This window comes from Rhinatrema bivittatum, chromosome 13 (genome assembly GCF_901001135.1).
Source record: "Rhinatrema bivittatum chromosome 13, aRhiBiv1.1, whole genome shotgun sequence".
Lineage (NCBI taxonomy): Eukaryota > Metazoa > Chordata > Amphibia > Gymnophiona > Rhinatrematidae > Rhinatrema > Rhinatrema bivittatum.
In genome coordinates this window covers 45,796,379-45,813,422 of record NC_042627.1, presented here as the reverse complement: position 1 = coordinate 45,813,422, position 17,044 = coordinate 45,796,379, and the positions used below count along the sequence as shown (strand labels likewise).

The 17,044-nt window shown below is 40.4% G+C and overlaps 1 protein-coding gene across 6 annotated transcripts in view; it reads left to right on the top strand.

The window, feature by feature from the left end:
• The window catches only part of CGNL1 (cingulin like 1), a 231,078-nt gene that overhangs the window by 30,151 nt on the left and 183,883 nt on the right, over positions 1 to 17,044 (top strand). For all 6 annotated transcript variants that reach the window (XM_029574341.1, XM_029574342.1, XM_029574344.1 and 3 more), the window contains exons 2-3: positions 7,126 to 8,734; positions 14,081 to 14,175. In XM_029574341.1, the coding sequence (XP_029430201.1) occupies positions 7,145 to 8,734; positions 14,081 to 14,175 (1,685 nt within the window). In that variant the 5' untranslated portion in view covers positions 7,126 to 7,144. The remainder of the gene's footprint in view (positions 1 to 7,125; positions 8,735 to 14,080; positions 14,176 to 17,044) is intronic.

Sequence of the window (17,044 nt, the reverse complement as noted above, 5' to 3'; positions counted from 1 at the left end):
AGACCTAACAATAATGAAGAGCAGTTTTGAAAGGTTGTCATTTTCAGGAATTTTTTCACAAATGCTCCCCATCTGTAGTTATAGGTACCGCCGTACATCCACATCTCACTGTTTTGTTCCAAAGGTTTTTATGTTTGTCTGTGGGACCTGCTGTTATGGTTCCTTGCTGTTCTGGGTCAATACCCCCCCCCCCCACCCCAAACAATACTTCAGAGGAGAAAATAGTGAAACCTCAATTGTTCCTGATTAATTGGCAAACTTGGAAGACAAAACTGTTTTCCATATGAATGTTTGCATGATTAATCCTAAAGAATGGTTTAATGTGAGAGTAGAATGAAACGAATTGGCATGGTTACAACATATCAAACTGGTAGGGAATACACAGGTTTATTTGTTTGTTCATTCCAATTTCTTAAAATCTTTCCAGAGATTGCCTAAGATGCATTTTGTCCTGTCTTTTTTTTTTTTTTTTTTAAGTCCATGTGCTAAACAATGCTGTATTCTCTAACCTAGCACTAGCTTCTGGCAAATTGACAGAAAAAGGTCTTTGTAAAGTACTTCAAAATTTCAGGTTCTCCCTAAAGATGAGATGAACCAAAGGTATGAAAATTACACTTTGAAGTAGGTTTGAGGTTGCATGGCAGACCGTCAGCAGTTTTAAACAAGCCATTCTCCTCCTACCAGTTGCAGGAGAGTGCACTTGGTTGGGCTGGTACATAAGAACATGCCATACTGGGTCAGACCAAGGGCCCATCAAGCCCAGCATCCTGTTTCCAACAGTGGCCAATCCAGGCCATAAGAACCTGGCAAGTACCCAAAAACTAAGTCTATTCCATGTTACCATTGCTAATGGCAGTGGCTATTCTCTAAGTGAACTAAATAGCAGGTAATGGACTTCTCCAAGAACTTATCCAATCCTTTTTTAAACACAGCTATACTAACTGCACTAACCACATCCTCTGGCAACAAATTCCAGAGTTTAATTGTGCGTTGAGTGAAAAAGAACTTTCTCCGATTAGTTTTAAATGTGCCCCATGCTAACTTCATGGAGTGCCCCCTAGTCTTTCTATTATCCGAAAGAGTAAATAACCGATTCACATCTACCCGTTCTAGACCTCTCATGATTTTAAACATCTCTATCATATCCCCCCTCAGTCGTCTCTTCTCCAAGCTGAAAAGTCCTATCCTCTTTAGTCTTTCCTCATAGGGGAGCTGTTCTATTCCCCTTATCATTTTGGTAGCCCTTCTCTGTACCTTCTCCATCGCAATTATATCTTTTTTTGAGATGCGGCGACCAGAATTGTACACAGTATTCAAGGTGCGGTCTCACCATGGAGCGATACAGAGGCATTATGACATTTTCCGTTTTATTCACCATTCCCTTTCTAATAATTCCCAACATTCTGTTTGCTTTTTTGACTGCCGCAGCACACTGAACCGACGATTTCAGTGTGTTATCCACTATGACACCTAGATCTCTTTCTTGGGTTGTAGCACCTAATATGGAACCCAACATTGTGTAATTATAGCATGGGTTATTTTTCCCTATATGCATCACCTTGCACTTATCCACATTAAATTTCATCTGCCATTTGGATGCCCAATTTTCCAGTCTCACAAGGTCTTCCTGCAATTTATCACAATCTGCTTGTGATTTAACTACTCTGAACAATTTTGTGTCATCTGCAAATTTGATTCTCACTTGTCGTATTTCTTTCCAGATCACTTATAAATATATTGAAAAGTAAGGGTCCCAATACAGATCCCTGAGGCACTCCACTGTCCACTCCCTTCCACTGAGAAAATTGTCCATTTAATCCTACTCTCTGTTTCCTGTCTTTTAGCCAGTTTGCAATCCACGAAAGGACATCGCCACCTATCCCATGACTTTTTACTTTTCCTAGAAGCCTCTCATGAGGAACTTTGTCAAACGCCTTCTGAAAATCCACATGTTTATTAACTCCTTCAAAAAAGTGAAGTAGATTTGTGAGGCAAGACTTGCCCTGGGTAAAGCCATGCTGCCTTTGTTCCATTAAACCATGTCTTCTATATGTTCTGTGATTTTGATGTTTAGAACACTTTCCACTATTTTTCCTGGCACTGAAGTCAGGCTAGCCGGTCTGTAGTTTCTCGGATCACCCCTGGAGCCCTTGTTAAATATTGGGGTTACATTTGCTATCCTCCAGTCTTCAGGTACAATGGATGATTTTAATGATAAGTCACAAATTTTTACTAATAGGTCTGAAATTTCATTTTTTAGTTCCTTCAGAACTCTGGGGTATATACCATCCGGTCCAGGTGATTTACTACTCTTCAGTTTGTCAATCAGGCCTACCACATCTTCTAGGTTCACCGTGATTTGATTCAGTCCATCTGAATCATTACCCATGAAAACCTTCTCCATTACGGGTACCTCCCCAACATCTTCTTCAGTAAACACCGAAGCAAAGAAATCATTTAATCTTTCTGCGATGGCCTTATCTTCTCTAAGTGCCCCTTTAACCCCTCGATCATCTAACAGTCCAACTGACTCCCTCACAGGCTTTCTGCTTTGGATATATTTTTAAAAGTTTTTACTGTGAGTTTTTGCCTCTACAGCCAATTTCTTTTCAAATTCTCTCTTAGCCTGTCTTATCAATGTCTTACATTTAACTTACAACCTTCTACCCGTTTACAACTGTACTCCAGTGTACCTTCAATGTGTCCCACAAAAATCAACCCAATCGTATCACTGGTAAAGCTATCAACATTTACTGGTCAATGCCAAGTATTGTATGTAGGCCTCTCACTCACAGGGTCTGCATAGCGTACCAGACTCCTAATTAGGTACGAGGCCACCTTACTTTAATTGTAATATTTTTGTTAGAATTTTTCATTTTTTACACATTAAAAACTGCCCCATATCAGTTCTTCAGTAGTCCTCTTAATTTTCATATACTATATTCCAAAGGTACGGGAGAAACAATAACTACTTATCTCGCCAATTTTGGTTAGTCACCCGACACGCGCGTGTTTCGAACCATCGGTTCTGCTTCAGGGGAATTTTCTTCCGTATCCAGTCTCAGAGACGAACTTCTGAGCTTCCATTCCGCGAATTTGAGGCTTCCATCTCTCTTTTCTTGGCTCAATTAACACAATTTTAAATATTGCCGTGGCTTCCTTACGCCGCGTCCACGTCCACGTTTATGCTTTATCCTATTTTCTTCTGTTGGATCCTTCTTCCAATTTTTGAATGAAGATCTTTTGGCTAAAATAGCTTCTTTCACCTCCCCTTTTAACCATGCCGGTAATCGTTTTGCCTTCTTTCCGCCTTTCTTAATGTGTGGAATACATTTGGACTGTGCTTCTAGAATGGTATTTTTTAACAATGACCACGCCTCTTGGACATTTTTTACTTTTGTAGCTGCTCCTTTCGGTTTTTTTCTAACAATTTTTCTCATTTTATCAAAGTTTCCCTTTTGAAAGTTTAGCACGAGAGCCTTGGATTTGCACACTGTTCCTCTTCCAGTCATTAAATCAAATTTGATCATATTATGATCATATTGCCAAGCGGCCCCACCACCGTTACCTCCCTCACCAAGTCCTGTGCTCCACTGAGAATTAGATCTAAAATTGCTCCCTCTCTCGTCTGTTCCTGAACCAATTGCTCCATAAAGCTATCATTTATTTCATCCAGGAACGTTATCTCTCTAGTGTGACCCGATGATACATTTACCCAGTCAATATTAGGGTAATTGAAGTCTCCCATTATTACTGCACTACCAATTTGGTTAGCTTCCCTAATTTCTCTTAGCATTTCACTGTCCGTCTCACCATCTTGACCAGGTGGACAGTTGTATACCCCTATCACTATAGTCTTCCCTGACACACAAGGGATTTCTACCCATAAAGATTCAATTTTGTATTTAGTCTCATGCAGGATGTTTATTCTGTTGGACTCTATGCCATCCCGGACATAAAGCGCCACACCTCCTCCCGAGTGCTCCTCTCTGTCATTGCGATATAATTTGTACCCCGGTATAGCACTGTCCCATTGGTTATCCTCTTTCCACCATGTCTCTGAGATGCCAATTAAGTCTATGTCATCATTCACTGCTATACATTCTAATTCTCCCATCTTACTTCTTAGACTTCTGGCATTAGCATACAAACATTTCAAAGTTTGTTTTTTGTATTTTCATTCTGCTTTTTAATTGATAGGGATAAGTTAGAATTTTTTAGCTCAGGTGAGTTTTTAGTTACAGGCACTTGGACTACTTTTCTAATTATTGGAACCTCACTGTTGGGATGCCCTAATTCTATTGCATCATTAGTATCCTTTAAAGATACCTCTCTCCGAACCATGTGCTGCTGAGCGACTGTTGGCTTTCCCCTTTGTTCTAGTTTAAAAGCTGCTCTATCTCCTTTTTAAAGGTTAGCGCCAGCAGTCTGGTCCCTAGTTAAGGTGGAGCCCATCCCTTCGGAAGAGACTCCCCCCTTCCCCAAAAGGTTCCCCAGTTCCTAACAAAACTGAATTCCTCTTCCTTGCACCATCGTCTCATCCACGCATTGAGACTCCGGAGCTCTGCCTGCCTCTGGTGATCTGCACATGGAACAGGGAGCATTTCAGAGAATGCTATCCTGGAGGTTCTGGATTTAAGCTTTCTACCTAAGAGCCTAAATTTGGCTTCCAGAACCTCCCTCCCACATTTTCCTATGTTGTTGGTGCCCACATGTACCACAACAGCCGGCTCCTCCCCAGCACTGTTTAAAATCCTATCTAGGTGACGCGTGAGGTCCGCCACCTTCGCACCAGGTAGGCATGTTACCAGGCGATCCTCACGCCCACCAGCCACCCAGCTATCTACATTCCTAATAATCGAATCACCAACTATGACGGCCGACCTAACCATTCCCTCCTGGGCAGTAGGCCTTGGGGAGATATCCTCAGTGCGAAAGGACAATGCATCACCTGGAGAGCAGGTCCTTGCTACAGGATCCTTTCCTGCTGCACCTGGTTGGTGCTCTCCCATAATGAGACCACCTTCCTCCAAGGCAGCACCAGGGCTGCCAGTCTGAAGTTGGGACTTGACTACAATGTCCCTGAAGGTCTCATCTATATACCTCTCTGTCTGCCTCAGCTCCTCCAGGTCTGCCACTCTAGCCTCCAGAGATCGGATGCGTTCTCTGAGAGCCAGGAGCTCTTTGCATCGCATGCACATGTACAACTTCTCACCGGTGGGTAAAAAATCATACGTGTGACACTCTATGCAAAAGACTGGGAAACCCCCCTCTTGCTGCTGGACTGCTGCCTTCATCTCAGTTTTGATCAGTTCCTAGTTAAGTTTTAGGTTGCTATGGGAGTAGGAATGTGTCTAACGTCCTTTAAATGTATTAGTGAATTCACTATGTGTCTGGTAGTGGCCTACCGGGGTCTGATCAAATTCTCAATAAAGTTTTTGTAGATTTTTTTTTTTTTTTTTTTTTTTTGTGAAAGTGGCACCTGCCTATAAATTAAGGGATGAGATAGGAGTGGGTGGGTTGGGAAATACAAACAATCTAACTTCAGTTAGCCTGAGTGACTCACTGCTCTCTTGATTAACAAATGTTGGTCCCTATTCAAACCCAATCACACTACCTCAACACCTTTCCAAGGTGAGTAACTGAGCTGAACTATTCAACTTTTTTTTACTTAGGTATACACTGCTCCTAGCTTATTTCTAGCTTCTGGCTACTTTTTTTTTTTTTGGGGGGGGGGGTTTGTGGGGTTTGTTTGTTTTTTCAATACAAACACTCAGTATTAAATACAAACACTCAGTTCTTTAAAAGTCTGGAGAACACTCAGTTCTGCAGACTTTTAAAAATAAACACACTACCTACTGCTACCTTATTGACTGACTAAAAATACAAACAGTCTAACTTGCTTATTCACTGCCTTTCTGACTATTAAAGGCACAAATACACTAAATAATATTCCCAAATAGTTAACTTTGCCCCAATACTTTTAAAAAAGACAATGTCCCAAGCAAAAACTTACTGATTCCTTTCAGCCACCAGCAAGGTGATCCTCTCCTCTCAGTGTTCCCACTGGTAAGGGGCATTGAAGCAACCATACAGAGTTTTATACACCACATCACTCTGAGCTCTGTGCATTTAACTTACGCAGCTTTGTGGCTGCTTGGGCTGATGTACTGCTTTTAATTGAAGGCTCCATTTGTGACATCCTGTACGAGGCCCCATCTGCTCCTATGCAATGCACATGTAACTATTTCGGTTGTTAAAAGAGTGAATATGTAGAAACACTTTTAAAACAAAATGAGGCTTTTTAATGTGTGTGCAGTTGAAACCGTTCTTTAGCTAGAAGTTAAACGGGACTAGGACTTGGATGGTTTGTTGGTTCTGGTCTGCTGTTAACTCTGGTGTGATCTTGGACAAATCTCTTTAATTCCCTGTACCTCTAATTGGCAGTTTAGAGCACCATGGAGGGAATATTTGCCTCTTAAAGCAGAAGCCTGTGATAGGAAAACGTTCCATGCAGTCTCGATTCGATCTGTATCTGTAATGCTACAGAGCTGTCCTATGGACTTTTGCTTGAAAACAAAATTTCAGCAACTTCCTCCACATGAAACAGAATTGTTCCTGCTTTCCAGTTTGTCTCTGCAGTTTCTCATGGAAGAGCAGCAGTTATTTTTGAACTCTCATTTCTCAGTGACAACTTTTTTTTTTTTTTTTAAATTTCAAATAAAGTTTTTCGTACTACGTGATGCCATTGAGCTCACTAACTCTCGCACCTGATTGAAAGAATGTTTGGCCTGCTTTTTTCTGCTGCCCTATAAAATAACATAAGAACATAAGAAATTGCCATGCTGGGTCAGATCAAGGGTCCATTAAGCCCAGCATCCTGTTTCCAACAGAGGCCAAAACCAGGCCACAAGAACCTGGCAATTACCCAAACACTAAGAAGAGCCCATGCTACTGATGCAATTAATGTTGGCTACACTTCTCTTAACATGTGTGACCCTGAAGATCCTTGTCAGTGAGCATCTCAATTTTAATGCCATTGTTTGCTTGACATGTATACTTGAACCCAAATTAGCCTTGTGACGGTAAAATTGATGACTAATATGTCTGTGCATTGTTTTGTAGCTGAAGAGCAGACAGAATCATGGAACCCTATGTGGATAGACTCCGCTGTGTGCCACAAGACTATGGAACTTGCCATGGAACAACAAATGAGAAGACAAAGAAATCAAGAAATATGCAGAACCACAAAGAGGGATCGTATGGAGTCAGTATTAGAGTGCAAGGAATTGATGGCCATCCGTATATAGTACTAAATAATAAGGAGAGCTGTTTATCAAATCCATCATTTTCTGCAAATAAGCAGCAAGCTATGCCTCAGGAAGTAAATAGACCATTTGTAAGCTCAAATTATAAACATCTGGGAAGAGAACACAGTGATCCACAGATTCCAGAAAATCCCTACGCGCAATCATTGAAACCCACGAAACATAGTGACATAGAGAATGGTATTTCCGAATTGAAGGAAGGACCACTAAATTCTAACTTATTAAACTTTCAAAGGCATCCAGAGCTTTTGCAGCCTTATGATCCTGAAAAAAACAGCTTAAGCATGGATTCTTACCAATCTTCTTTATGCTACAAACCTACAGTTATTAAAGGTGAAGATAATGGAAAACCGTGTTGGACCTCCTTGTCTAATGTGGCATCCCCTGAAAAGGTAAATGTACAGTCTATAGATACAGCCAGTTTAAATGCGAAAGGAACATACTCGAACCAATCCTCCGTATCAAATGACCAAACCAAACAATTGCCTGAATATAAAAGTATTGCCAGCAATTCAAGTGATCTGCTTACGTGTGAGTCATTTTCATCTAGTGGAGGATCTTTATATGGCAGCCCAACTACCCATCCAGAACCTAAGAAGACTAGACCAGATGTACTTACTTTTCGTAGGCAAGACTCAGCTGGACCAGTGCTTGATGGATCGAGATCACGTCGTTCGTCATCTTCGTCAACAGCAACTCCAACCACCGCACATTCCTTGTATAAATTGCTTTTGGATGATCAGGAGGATGCTCTTTATGCTGATAATGTCAACAGGCATGAAAACAGAAGATATATTCCATTTATGCCAGGGACTGGTCGTGATATTGACACTGGGTCAATTCCTGGAGTGGACCAGTTAATAGAGAAATTTGATACAACTGCTAGTATGCAGAGAAGAGGCAGGTCAGCCAAAAGAAACAGAATTGATCCAGACGATCGTAAAAGAGCTAGAAGTGTTGACAGTGCACTGCCTTTTGGTCTTCAGGGCAATTCATATTACCTGGATGAGTTCAGTAAAAACTTAGGGAAATCAACGGAGCATTTGCTTAGACCTTCTCAAATCGGCCTTCAGAAGCCACTGTGTCCAGAATACAAGTTACCTATCAAGAAGCAATCTGCCCTTCTAGCCCTGGGAAAACTTCAAACTGCAGCTAAAGAAACTCAGAACCACAGCAGCTTCCGTTCTTTGCAGTATCAGAAGCAATCCAAGCCTAGTGGTGGACATGTGTGTGATGATACAGACAGTCTGATACTGAAGACACCCATCGTCCCCATGCCGAGTCAAAAGGACAACGGGAAAACACTGACTTCTACTTTACAGTTAAAAAACTACATTCTTATGCCATCTGAAACTGGAACAAAAAAGGTTTCAGAAAAACCACTGACTTCTGCTTCAGGTGTACAGGTAAAGTTGTGGTTTTAATATGTGATGCTTTATTCTTGTCGCTAAACAAGTCTGGTTTGCACTGTTTTGTTTTGGTTTTTTTTACATAGCAACAAACTAAGTTTGTCATTTTACTGGGACTTCTACTGTAATAATTATTTAGACCAACAGTTGTGGGTTTTTTGTTTTTTTTTTTTTTTTTTACTAATTTATCCCCCAAAACTCATTTTGTGCCAACTTATTCTTTTACTCCTGGATTGCTGGTTTCAGTGCAAGATTTCATTTAAAGCATTGGAGCAGACCACTTCATTCTTGTTCACAAATTGAATTTAGCTGAGCCTTGGGAACAATAAGGGCATGGATGGCTATTTAAAATGTAAATGTTTGAAATGTGATTTGTATGCACTTGAGAACTTGTGCTTCATTTATAGTAATAACCGTAGTCCCCTAGACACAAAATGAGGAGGAAAGTCCTGGTAAGTTTAAAAACCTCTGCATATAGACACCACATTAAATTTACATTGGCCTCTCCCGCAAACTTCCCAAGAGCTCCTTCAGAAACTATTGCGCAGAAACATTTAGGCTAGACACATCTTCGTATTCAGCTGAGCGACTCTGCTTCTTAGCCTGTTTATTCAGTGGTGCGGGCATACTGCTGAACATACCTGGCTAACTTTAGGACAGGTCTGTGGGATGACCAGACTTAGCCGGATAAGCTATCCAGCTAACTCTGAATGTTGGACATAGCTGGACACTTAACTGGCTAACTCAGCTCCTCCCAGTTATGCCCCTAAATTATCTGGCCAGATTTCAGATGGATAATAAGCTATCCGGCTAGAATTTAGCTAGCTAAGTGTCCAAATATTCATTTAGCTGGTTAATTTCTGAATTGTCTGGCTAAATCACTCTGAATAAAGACCCCAATTCAGACTAAATTGTAGAGACTACATTTTTTTTTTTTTTTGAGAAATCAGATATTTGATCTCAAATTCCTTTATAAATTGAATAAGCAGTTTTATCCAAAGGGTGCCAAAAGCTATTTGAAATCGATTTGGCATTGGATGTACAACTATTTGAGATCTGTCATGGCTCCTTTTTCAGGTTGATGTACTTAAAGCTTCTTTTATTGAAAGAGATTATCTCTGGTTAAATAAGATGAAAACATGAGGAATGCTCTCACATTCCTGAACTTTCCTTAAACTTCAGATAGATATTTATTTATTTATTTATAAAACTTTTAATATACCGACATTCATAGGGCATATCATGCCGGTTTACAAATAACTGAAGCAGGTAGAAAATACAATGAACAGGAGAAGGGGAGCAGGCAAGAAAAAGGTGAGAGGTGGGCAGGGGAAGAGCAGCAAGAAAGAATAGGGCAGAAAGGAGAGAGAGGAACAATCAACTTGATAAATATAATAAAAGGAACATAATTGTAACTTTTAAAATAATAAGTTAAGGCGAAGTACTCATTTACAATAGATCAGTTGTATGCTTAATTGTTTGGGGGGGAGGAGGAGAGGGTATCCATCACTTTCAAATACTTCCTGGATTAAATGCAAAAAAGGTTATGTTAAGACCTTCACTATCCATCCTTAGTTGCTCTGTGGAGATGGGGATTGGAAAGAAAAAGCTTAATATGTTATTTGAGTACGTGAGGAAGTACAGGTTATAATTGATTTTAAATAAAATATCTCATTAAACCAAGGTCATTCCAGCCTGCATTTGGATCAGCTTCAATTGATTTGCCCTCAGAACTAACCTTATCTGCTCAAAATCATCTTTTCTTGTTGGGATTCCAAAATGTGCATTTACCTTCCTTTTCTCTCCCCCTTGCATTACATTTCTGTGAGGATTTCAGACAAACCAGGATCTTTGGTAAGTAGAATTTGGGAGTTGGTTCAGAATTCCCATGGACCAATTTTTATGATAACTGGGATGAAAAACTAGTTGGATGATATGCTTAAGCTTTGTGGCACTCTTTCTTTGCCAGCTAATTTGCTTTGACCATCTCTCTCTCAGAGAAGCTTCTCATTCCTTCCATCTTCAGTTGAAAGAAAAGCTGAGCTTTTTTTCCTTTAAGGCATTTGTTGGAAACCCATATATCCACACACAGACCGGGTTTAAAATAATTTTAATTCGGCATCCAAAGAAGTGGGAATCTCTCTTGGCTAAAGTCATTCTGATGCCTCTGTGTAAACGCTAGTTAATGAGCACACTTCAGATGCACAAAACGGTAAAATGTTTTTAGTTGGTTTTCATTTGTGCAAACCAGTGCAAGAGCTGAGCGCCATAGTGTAATGTGAAGGAGAGGTGTTCCTCTGTTTTCTTGGCGCCACTCTTCCTGTACTAGTAGTTGGTATCTGCATGAATAGATCAGGCTCACCGGAACCCCAGTGATACTTATCTCCAACATTTCAGATGTATCTGTGCACAGTGAGGGGACTCTGATGTGGGCGAATGGATGCTCAGACAGATGAACACGACGAAAGCAATTTTCACTTAGTACTGGTGAATTGCATCTAAGGCTGCTTCAGTCCATCTGTCCAGATGCATGATAACTTCTGTGAAAAATCACCGTTCATGTCCAGGCTTGTGGGGGAGGGGAGCCTGGGCCTGGGCCTTGCACCTGCCTCATTGAAAAAGGCCTTGATCCAGTAAGGGGGAGTAGATTTTCAGTAGGATCAAAGTTGAGAAGCACTAGAAGATTAATGCCAAAGTTTTTGGTTTTCACTATCATGTTAAATCTAAGATAGAACAGTAGAAGTGAAAATAAAATCTTAGGTTTTCCTTGCAAACAAAGTCTCTTTGGATACAAAGACTGCAATATCTTGTATGTCCATTCACCTGAACTGTGGGCTTCAGGTTCCTGCTTTCTGTTTACAGCAGCACTTCAGAAATCATACTGATGATTTCTTTTGCATTTTTAAAGATTTTATAGGCAGCTCCACATTAGAAAACTGAGGCACATCTCTGCTGATTCATATGAGAACATCCTACCAGCACCACAAAGTGAAGTTCATTCAGGGAAGGCAACTGTACCACACTTCCGCTTTTTAATAAAAGAAGTACAGTCTTTTATCTAAAAAATAGGTAACCATATAAACAGCATATTTTAGAATAAAAAGTGAAGATTATTGTGGAGAATAGAGCAGAAATGAATAGAAAAATCTAGGTAGCATTGCTGTTTCTTCTTAGTTGCTAAAGGTTGCTGGGACCCTGAGATGAGAAAAGCGACATGAAAGAGTGCACCAGGTCTACGTTTATTTTACCACTGCGACACCGAGTTCAGTGCAGGAATTCACAGTGGGTTATGCACAGCACAAATGCTTCAGAAACATTTTCCTTACTGGTCTATTCGTGCGTTATTACTAATATATACAGGTGAATTTTCAAAGGAGTTATGCACATAAATGTAACCTACTATCCTAGCGATTTTCAAAAGCCATTATCCCAAGTAAAGTGCAATTACAAGGATAAAACCTTTTGACAATTCAATGGTATATTTTATAGCAATTTTCAAAAGCCCACTTACACGGGTAAAGTGCATTTACACAAGTAAAACCCATTTTAAGCATGTATATTCTTTTGAAAATCAGGCCCATAGAATTTTGGTAACTTTTTGTAACACATATATATGTTTGTGCTGATTAGATAGTAAACTCTACTGAGACAGGGCTGTCTTAATATGTTTTTGTATAGCACTGCATACTTGGATTAACACTGCACAAGTTATAAGTTGCAATAGTAAAAAAAAAAATTCCTGCATGTGTTCAAATTCTGAAAAATTCTACATATTTTTTGTCAAGATACTAAAAAAATGGTGATTGTATTGTAATTTAAATTGCACTGAAGAAACTCAGTTGCATAGTTTTTAATAAATACATTTTTGGCTTAGTATTCCCCCAGGAGTACTGGAAGTCATCCCAACCAGCCTCTATCACGCTGTCTTTCTTTTTTTTTTTTTTTTCCTGCCCCAGCTTCTCTCTCTCTCTGCTTTTTCTCCTACCAGCTCAGTCTTTCTCTTCTGCCAGCCCCTTCTGGCTGCTGCATCGTTTGGCTTTGTACCTCTGCTGTTGCTGCCGTTCCCATCCTGGCTTTTTGATCCCACTGCTGCTTCTGCCCTGTCCCTGTGGGCCAGTATTACTGCTTTTTCCTCCTTCACACATTGGGCCTATGTGGGTGGATGCCGTGGTCACACTCGCTAGTATTTCTCCTGCTGGCGGCTACGCCGGGGTTCTCCTGGGCAAGGCAGCCCCAGCTGCACAGCTCAGTGATGCAGAATTCCTCCAGGAGTATAACGAATTCTACTCTTGTGGGCTCCTACACAAATGTGTTATCCAGTGCCACGGAATGCTATTTTTTTCTTAATAGATAAAGCAATTATCAGAAATAAAGTGGTCAATTTTTTAAAATCTAAGTATATACTTTGTGCCCATAAATTTGCCAATTAATTTGATGTAATCCACATCCTGTAGTAATTTTAGTATTTGTGTCTTGGCTTATGAAGTAAATGTTAAACCACTGATAAATTAAATTTACAAGGTTTCAGCTGAGATGTAGGTGAAACAGAAATCCTTTCAAGATTGAATTGTTGATGCTGAACTTTTTAACTCTGATATTAAGGAGCTTCTGCACTAAAGCAGGGGTTCTCAACCCAGTCCTTGGGACACACCTAGCCAGTCGAGTTTTCAGGATAGCCACAATGACTATGCATGAGAGAAATTGGCATGTACTGTGTGCAGATTTCTCTCATGCATTGTCATTGTGGTTATCCTGAAAACCTGACTGGCTAGGTGTGTCCCAAGAACTGGATTGAGATCCCCTGCACTAAAGATTAGCAAGTTAGGCTGTTTAGCTTGCACAAAAATTAGTAAGCTAAGCATGAAGGTCCTAGTGTGCGTGCTATGCCAGGGTCAGAAGGCGGCGTAAAATTGGTGCTTACCTACATGTAAATCAAGGAACATAATTATATTTAGTTAGGTATTTAGTGTAGCCGACAGTATTATGACGACAGTAAATGAAATGGTTAATTTGTGATTTTTATTTAGTTTTAGGAGAAGTGAGAGGGATTTAAATTTCTAAATTTTATATATATTGGAGTGAATTTTCAAAGGAGTTAAGGGCATACACGCACATATCATAGCAAATTTTAAAGGTCCGTTTATACTCCTAAAACCTTTTGAAAGTGACCTCCTTATGTGTGTATGTACGCAAATATCAAATCCAGGGTAATTAGTACATATGTGGATAATAGTAACTTTGCCGCTGAAGTAATAAAGATTTTAACCTATAATGGAATACTTCCTGGCACATTATTTGGTATAAAATGTTCTCTGCATGACTATTCTGTTGTCATGTTTGTAGGCAACGCCTGATCTGTTGAAGGATCAGCAGGAGCTTGTACAGCAAACAAATGAAGAAACTGCAAAGCAGATACTTTACAATTACCTTAAAGAAGGGTTAGTGAATTTCATTTTTTATATCATATAATATATGTATATATATATATGTGTAATATAGTCAGATGATTTTCAGTTGGGTCGGAAGTGTCACTCATTCTGTGTCTCTGCTTTATAAAGTATATCTTTTCACTTTCCAGATGCCTGCTGCTTTGCGTTTCTAGTGGTTTACGTTTCTTCTGAGTTTTCTAACCTTCATTCAGATCACTGTCACTTTTTTTTTTTCATACACACTGACATCTCTTTATTCTGGTAGTCAGAATTTCACTCTTCTAGCTCCTGCTCTGGGAAATGAGCCTTCTGACCACATCTTTTTAGAGAAGGTTGCAGATTTAGCTGAGAGATGGGGTGATCAGGATAAGGCAGAGTTGGGTTTTTTGTTTTGTTTTTTTCCTTCCCACAGATATTGTATTATGGGTTCCTGTGGGTGAGAATCTGAGAGAAATGGAACAAGCAGAGAAACCACGGGAGGCAATAACTGATGTGAATAATCTGAGAGATATGTATTGTGGGGGGAAAAAAAAATATACTGTACTAATAACTTTCCAAACAAGAAATATAAAACCCTAATGCTGCCTTGTGAGAATGAGCATACATAACATACACAAGACAGAGAGAGAGAGAAAACAGCGGTAATAATAATGGTACCATAGCTATCACACAGGCAGGCACTAATCGCTCATCACTGCTTTCTGAGCCATGATTGAGAGCGGTTCTCCGGGAGGAGAGGACAGGCGGCACCGTTCCCATCCATCACTGGCTTCTCCCACCCGCAGGAACCCACAATACATTTTCTCTGGGAAGGGTAAATAAACTCTTTGCCTTATTCTGATAACCCTGCCTCTTGGCTAAATCTGTGACAGAGGCTTACTTGGGATCTACAGAGGTAAAATCAAGAGGTATACTGATAGACGAGGTGAATCTGCCTGCTTTCAGCCACCAAAAAGCACACACGCGCATTCACGATGCATGGACTTTTAGCCACATTTAAAGAGAAGCATTCCTGGGGGGATGTTTCATATAGGACGAGTACATTTAAAAAACGTGCACACGTACATTATGCCTTAAATAATGCAGTAAGAGGCCCATATTCAGTAAGCTGGCGAGTAGATAAGTTATCTGTCTAAAGTTAGCTGGGTACCTTGTCCCGTTTATTCAGTGGCCTTGTGGGGCTACTTTACCTGTTCACTTCCTTCCATGATCCCCTTCCTGCCCCCACAGACTTTCATATGTGCTCTGTTGGGCTGTTCACCCCCAACCCCAATCCCCTTTTAAATTTAAGAAAAATGTTCCGGGGTCTATTAGGGGGCCCCCATCCCCATCCCTGCAATCTAAACATGCTGCGCTGGACCCTTCCCCATCCACCGAAATATAAAACTCCCTGCCGGGAGCGGGGTATGAACGTACACGCGTCCAGCGCTGGCGGCTTAAGCTGTGCTTTACGCTTGCAGTCCAGCTTGTGACGGGAGCTGAGGTGGGAGCGAGTAAGTTTTTTAGCCCGCTCCTTGCAGGGAATTTTATATTTGGGGTGGGGGGTGCAGGGCCTGACAGGTCATATATGAAAGTTGCTGAGGGAAGAGAGAACTGGCCTGTGGGCCCTTTTTAAAAAAAAAAAAAAAAAAAAAAAAAAAAAAAAAAACCCAAAACGAAAAAACAAAGTAAACAGTGCTATTTAACAAGATATATTTTGAAGATGTCTGATTAAATAGCACATTATCTGGCTGAATAACTTTAGACCTGCTCCGAATTAAGTCTAAAGTTATCTAGCTAACTTGTACCTAGATTCATCATTTCGCTACGCGCAATACCATTATCGCACTGCACGTTATTTTCACATTGCACACCGGGTAATCTACCGTAGCCATGTTACCAGCCGAAAAGGTTTTTATCGCAAATAGCGGTTCGGGCTGCTGGCGAGAGAGAGAGCCTAGGTAGAGAGAACCTGCTCTTCCTTCATCTTTCATCACATTAAATCTTCACTGATGGTAACTGTGCTGTTCACGTAAGACTGTGCATGTAAAACTGCCCCACAAACCTCACCCTGAGTTCACAATGCCCTCTCTTAGATTAGTATAAATAGTTAACTTTTCTGTGAACTTATACAGAGTCTCTCTCTCTCTCCCCTCCCAAACCGGTATTTGTGATAAATACTGTTTTGGCCGGTAACGCGCTTTCCGGTGTTAAATCCTGCGATTAGTGTGCATTACTTTCTCACGCCACGCTAACTGACCCTCATTTCCATTTACTCTGCCCAAACTCCCCCCACTTGAATACAAATGTTAAATTTGCATACGCATTTCACAATGTGGTATTTCTCACGTGTGTTGCGGCATTATCGCGGGCATTGGGGACCTAATGTGCGCGATAACGCCCTAATGAATTTTGTTACATGACCCTGTTAGTGACTAGAACTGAAATTTGGCTGTTAGGCGTTCCAGAGGGTTAGTTATCTATCTTGTTTTATCCGTCGCAGTATTTAGAAACTTGCCATTTAAGCGTGTAACCTGTGAGTTTTCAGTCTAAATGGCTTCGAATATTTTTCCTACATAATTACTTTAACTTCAGACACAAGCTGTTAGGATACGGAGTATCAGGTTGGTTTGATTGGGCACCTTTACTGAAAAGTTAGTCCTGAAAATCTTGTCTAAAGTTCATGAGTTTCTCTGCCGGTTCTAGCTTCCTCTTATTTTTCTTCCCATTTAATTTTCATCAATACCCCTACTTGTGCATAATGTTTTGATTACTTGTATGGAAGACGAATTTGGTCATAGTTGATGTAAGTAAACATTTATCTTATTAGAAAAGCTGAGCATTTATCAGAAACCACTAAAGCAACCTTGATACTCTGTCGCTCTCAAGCTGTGTTTTG